Below are 6,545 nucleotides of genomic sequence, written 5' to 3'. Positions count from 1 at the left end.
GAGATTAAGAAAAAAAAGGTGGATCCATCATAATGAGTCAGAGCTGACAGGTATCTAACAGGTATGTAAATGTGTATGTTGCAGCATATAAAAAGTCTCACATGGATCTAAATTACCTTGCAAATTCAACTAAATGACAGTACATTACCTTAACATGAACAGGCCAAAATTCTGATTAACAGTTATATCTTAACTGTTGTGGCTTGTTTCCCACAACTACTCCTTTTGGACTGCAGAGGAAGTTCTGGAAGTTCCAGAGTGTTTTCATAGTACATCACACTCTTTGATCACAAAAGAGCAAGGAAAACTTGACTACTCATGATATGACCCCTTAAACATTAAACAGGAAAGTTTTGTTTAAAAGTTCTAAGCAGATTTTCCCAGCAAATGGCACCATCACTTCTGATTTGTTCTGTGAATTTGAGTTTTGGCACAAAAATCTTGCACTGCTCCTCACAATACAGAAGCTCTGAACTAGAATTAGTTTTTTATTATTAGGACTAGTTTATGCACAGACACCAGTCTAGCCCCTGGATCCAGAGCCTGGACCGTATATCGATCAGTATTGATCTCTATAGCGTCCAGCAGTGAAAGTGACAGAGGGAGAGTGATAATAGGCTGAATTTATGAGCTGCATGTGGTTGTTCGTGGTGATTTATACTCCTGGTGTGGGATGACCTTCAGCACTCTAGAAACAGTCTGTGTGCTGAAATCAAATAAATGACGGTGACACAGTGAAAGGGAGAGGAATCTTATGGATGTCAAAGAGTTGTAGATGAGGATCCTAACATCCTAATGTATCATCACGGCTTTCCCACCAGAGACGCAGAGAGAAACTACACAGAAATCAGTTTTATTTTTTCCCAAATTCCTTTTTGTCCCCCCAAATTCCATTTTTTCCATTTCAATTGTTCTGGATTCTGTTTTAATGGTTAAATTATAGTAGCTATTATTATTATTATTAAAATGTTATTAGAATTATATTTTAGGCCCACATGAAATCTCTTTTTATTTTTTCTCAGATTCTGCTTTATTTTTCCCAAATTCTGTGCTTTCAGTTTTAATGGTTAAATGAAATTTTTGTAATTAAAAAGCATGTTTAATTAATTGAAATCACGAAATTTTTACAATTGACAATTACAAATTTTACAATAACAATTTAACAATTCCTTTAAATTTTTCCCACACAACAGAGGTTTACAGTTGTATGATACACCTTCAAAAATATTATTATTGTTATTATTAAATTATATTAATAATTTATTATATTATTATTATTATTAAATTATAATTATTATTACTTTGAGAAGTACATTTTACTGTACAAAAATAATATATATACATCTGGGAAAATCTCTTCAAGCTAGACCAAAATTTTGACAGATTGTTTTAAAGACCTTTGCGTTTCTGTGTAAATTATTTTTTATCAAATAAAAAGGTGAGATAATAGTGAATTCTCAATGCAGTGACATGACAATAGTTTTTATCAAACTAAATGGTGAAATAATAGTTAAGTGAACTCTCCGGAAATGAAGTTCAGATGTTCATGTCCTCACCAGACAAGTGTCATGCGTACTTGAGTATGTATAGTGGACGAAACCGCATCACTCATTCACACACAGAAAAGCAGAACATACAGATATTTAAATAGCAGTCTTTTTGTGCTTTAGTATTCACAGACATTAGTCTATATCGTAATTCCAAAATCGGTCAAATTCCATGACATTCCACTTCATACTCTAAATTCCATTTTTATTCCAGGATTCTGCAATCCACATTTTCCGTATTGAGGAAATCACAGGGTCCTACTTTATCAATGTTATGATCAACATCATGTAATACATCTGGAGAAAGCGATCTGTGTGTGTGTTCACCTTTATCTGCAGTAGAGATGTTCCAGGAGCGGTGATCTCGGGTAAGCTGATGTTATAAAGCGTCTGGCTGAAGATCGGTCTGTTGTCGTTCTCGTTGACGAGGTCGATGAAGACTCGAGCAAACCCCACATGCTCTGATAGAGACTCGTTGGCATAGAGCTGGAGAGAAGAGCAGCAATGTTACCATCAGCATAAAAAAAAATAAAAAAAATCACATAATGCCAAACACCTAGCGAGCTGCCTATGGAGGATGTATTTTAAGGCACCATCCAAGATAGAAGAACGTTATATTTCATTCAATACTGAAAAATATTAATTAAAAACAATAATCATATACATAAAACAATTTTACATAGCATTTGTGTGTTCCATGTGCTGTATAGAATGCTCCCTTAGTAGGCAGCTACATGAAAGCACTAAACGGCAAAGCAGCTCACTAGGTTTTGGAACAGAGCCAGTTTATTAAATCTAAAGTGTCTGATTTATATCACACTTTTATGAGACTTTTATATCTCTGTGATGCAGTATTTCATTGCTGACAAAAAAAACGTGGGCAAATGAGCAAAAGACATTACTTTTAGATGAACTGGAACAGATGTTTGCAAGAAACAAGGCTACAAACTGGTTGAGGTAGTGCCTGTTTGAGGGAATCTGCTGTACTGGTCAACAACAATTTGTGAGTGTGTTTTATACTGGTGCAGATTGCAATCATTTGTCAGTTCAGCTACTATAAGTCCATCGCTGCAGGGAGCAGCTTCAGCCAGTTAAACTAAATCAACTGCAGAAACACAGCTGAACTCCAGCAGCATGACAACACCGCTCTCTCTATATAGAAGTACCAGCAATCTATTTGTATTACATTTTCCCCATTCTAAATCTCTGTTTAATTTCTCAAAAAACACTATCCTGGCATGATCATCTATTATCAGTGTATTCTAAATGTTCAAATAAAATGGGCACAGATCCAATGCTTTATAGAGCATTACTGTTGTTCATGCAATGTGTAATGTTATCTGTGAATCATAAGAAAGATCCTCCCTGAATCCGAGAACTGATTTTAGCAGACATCCTATAAAACTAACTTAAAATTAAAATCAACTCCATGTACGTGCTTGCAAATTCCTGGTCTTGATTTATCAGCGGAAAGACAGCAGATGTTTGTAAGATACAATGTAATTTTATTTTACTTTTTAAAAAATCTCTTACTTTTCAATTGCTCCAACCACCTGACCCCATGTTCTGCTAAAAATGGCAGATTCTGCATTATGATTGGTCAGATCACTTGTCAATCAAACTTCCTGCCAAGGGTCAATTGCCAATTGCTAAAATCAAGTCCCACTTCATATTTTTTTTTTCATGATGAATATCCAGTTTCACTTGTAAAATGCATTTTATGGATGCAGAATAGGTTGTGTTTTGTGTTGACTTTAAATACTCTGAATATTTGTATGAGACAACTGAGACAACTTAAATTAGATAAATGCCACTAAATTTAGCATTAAATTTGCACATAACACTGCCATATACATAGGCCATTATGCATATTTGCTGGTATATTGAATATACACAACTGTTCAAAGGTTTGGGGTCAGTAAGATTTTTTTTAAAGAAATTATCATTCATCATTATGAATTCATCAAGGAGGCATTAAATTGATCCAAAGTGACAGTAAATACTTTTATATTGTTACAAAAAATCTATTTCAAATAAATGCTTTTCTTTTGGCCTTTTCCATCCTGAAAAAAAACATTGCATTTTCCACAAAAATATTATGCAGCATAAAAAAAAAATTATTGAGAACAAACTCAGCATATTAGAATGATTTCTTAAGGATCATGTGACACTGAAGACTGGAGCAATGATTCTGAAAATTCAGAAATTTAGATTTGCACTCACAGAAAAGCTGTAGCTCCTGATGGTTTCGTAGTCCAGCGGGATGGCCACACGCACACGGAGGTCTGCTCTGCCCTGCACTGAGGTGGGAGAGATGCTGAAGTGCTCAGAGTTATTTCCTGTCAGGACCACCTGAAACATGCTGTTCACCCCCTGTAGAGACAGACGAAATAATTTTGCACCATTGTTTTTTTTTTACTTTATTTAACATTTCATTGTCTATAGCTAAGCAGCAAACAAGTCTCCTTCTCAGGTGTTTCTCCTAAGAAAAAGAACCTTATAAGCATCAGAAATTGCACAAGATACTGACTCAAATCGAATGACTCAAAAAGATCAAAACTGACTCAAATGTTCTGAGCTGCAATGCAGCTGTAATTTTAAAAGCTCTCATTTGCAGGGTTTCTACAGGTTTTAAAAAGGTAAATATAAGACTTTTTAAGATCTTTTTAACACCATGTAAAGAAACCGAATGTAATTCTTAAATCAAGATACATTTACTTGAGAAGCAAAATTACATAAGATGATATTTATTTGTATGAAATTGATGAAGTACGTTCTTGATTAAAACAAGAACAAATATCTGCAAATGGGTTCAGAAAAGTCAACTTAATTCAAAGGAAAAATGTGTTTTAATATCCCATTGACATATTTATTCTTGTTTTAAGTATAAACTAAAAATAAAATGTAACTTTGTTAAAAACTACATATGTTCAATTTGAATCTTAAGTAAATATATTTTGATTTAAGGATGTTTAGATATATGTATTAGAAAACAAATATAGAAAGAACGATTTCTTCAGTGCATTCAACATTTAATGCGATGACTTTATGAATTGAAGTCTTTCTGCTCCCATTGAAAACCTTTTAAGGCCTTAATTTGTGAAAGTGTGAATTAAGACTTTTAAAGGCCTTTTCAAGACCTGCAGAAACTCTGATTTGTGTCTATTTCCCTTTCTCCAAAGGAATTTGAGGGGGAAAACTGTGACTGTTCATACCAACAAATCATGAGTGAGTCATGAAACTCTAGATGATGCAAGCACAGATGCAAGCTGATTGGTTCATGTTGCATATGCAGCCAATTAGCTCACTGCTTTACATCTAAATGGCTGGTTAGAATTCACTAGAGCATTTCACAGCGTGCTATCAGAGTTCCTCTGAAGCCCTCCACCTTCCCCAGCTCCACCTGTATAGATCTAATACGGGTTATTATATACAGTATTCTACTTGTGCAGCAGCAGCATGTCTTAAATACTCACAGCACTGTATCGGCGTATGTATTGGCAGTAGCAAGTTCCTGTACTTGCTTTGCAGCAGCAGCAATAGTCTACAACAACAGCAATAACCAACAGCATCAGCAATTCAGCAGTGTAGCAGATCTATTCTGCCAAGACCAAATATGTTAACATTGTCATATCCATTACCATGCTAAAGAGTTGTCATGATAAAACTCCATTAAGTCTTATAAAAAACAACTATGAGCAAAATTGAGCGTACATCACACCTGCAAAAAGTTCCTCTCTCATCCTTTTTTCAAATGTTAGAGTGTGTTTTGACAGGGATTTTATTGGATGGACTCAAAATAAAACTTTACGTAAAAAACTAATAAAATGTTCTGCAATAATCATTTCTGTCTCCCGTCGCTGTTTCAGGTACAGAGAGATCCTGAGCAAATGGAGAGATGACAGGAAGTCCCTCATTAGTGTCATTCTCTCTTCCATGAGGCCGGTGAGGGGAAGACAGGACATATGGCAGAAAATAAATTCTATGATGACTCAACACTATCTTAGAAAGCGCAATTTTCATACATTACACACACTGCATCACACACTCTGATTGAACACAATGCTAATGTGTGAGTGAGGCAGCTGGAACTTACACTGACGAAGAGATTCGCTGACTAAAAACCACAGAGGTGCGTGAGCTGTCACAACAACTTATGACGAGAAGAAATATCTGGAATATAGTTCAGATGGAAAGCGAAGCAAACATATCGACCCAGACACACACATAAGCACATACGCAAACACACTCAAAAAGCAATAATGTTGAGCATGGTGAGAAGAATCTGTGATTGATTATTCTGTGTGTTTACTTGCTGCTTATCTCTACTAAGTCCACACTTATCTATTTCTACAATCACTCCATCTCTTCGAGTCTCCTTCTCTCTTTCTTTTTTTCTCGTAATCTCTCTCTCACACAAAAAGGAGAAGATGGGTTGAGGGTTTTGCTCTTATCAGATCTCACATGCACACATAGGAACTGACAAACCAACATGGTAGACCTACAAACCATGTGTACTAGTGTATTTCTTAGTGCTGGGCGATTTAGTGAATATTCAGTATGTATTCATGGTTATTTTGCTGGCGATATAAAATTAAGCAACATTATGAATATCGCAGTGGTTTTAATGAGCTTTTTGTTTGGTCATTAAGCTTCCTAAAGAGTGTGTCATTACAGTAATTTAGCAATCCTGCTTGCGACTTATCAGTATGAGAGGGCATCATTGTCATCAGTTCAACCTGTTTCAATAAATACCTGTGATTAATAATATGTTATTGTTATGTTGGTTCATAAAAATGAATGCCAAAATTAAAAATGTTCTTTCATTTAATAAAAAAAAGTGTGAAAAATATAAAAGTAAAAATCTCAAGACGCAAAATACAGTATAGAGATACTGTAATTTTCTTAACGTTACGGGAGACAATAACTAATTATCATACTTTTTACTCCATAAACATTTCCACTATTTCTGACCAAACAGTTTGATAAAGTAAATAT

At 34.9% G+C, this 6,545-nt stretch overlaps 1 protein-coding gene across 1 annotated transcript in view; it reads right to left on the bottom strand.

Moving 5' to 3' along the window:
- The window catches only part of LOC107734258 (cadherin-23-like), a 236,996-nt gene that overhangs the window by 83,799 nt on the left and 146,652 nt on the right, over window positions 1-6,545 (bottom strand). Inside the window, exons 9-10 of the mRNA XM_016546172.1 lie at window positions 3,771-3,920; window positions 1,875-2,033 (exon numbers count right to left, since the gene is read on the bottom strand). Of these exons, the coding sequence (XP_016401658.1) occupies window positions 1,875-2,033; window positions 3,771-3,920 (309 nt within the window). The remainder of the gene's footprint in view (window positions 1-1,874; window positions 2,034-3,770; window positions 3,921-6,545) is intronic.

The sequence above is a fragment of the Sinocyclocheilus rhinocerous genome, unplaced genomic scaffold (genome assembly GCF_001515625.1).
Source record: "Sinocyclocheilus rhinocerous isolate Xijiao unplaced genomic scaffold, SAMN03320098_v1.1 scaffold730, whole genome shotgun sequence".
Lineage (NCBI taxonomy): Eukaryota > Metazoa > Chordata > Actinopteri > Cypriniformes > Cyprinidae > Sinocyclocheilus > Sinocyclocheilus rhinocerous.
The sequence above is the reverse complement of the archived record's forward strand: the minus strand, read 5'-3'. Positions and strand labels throughout refer to the sequence as shown.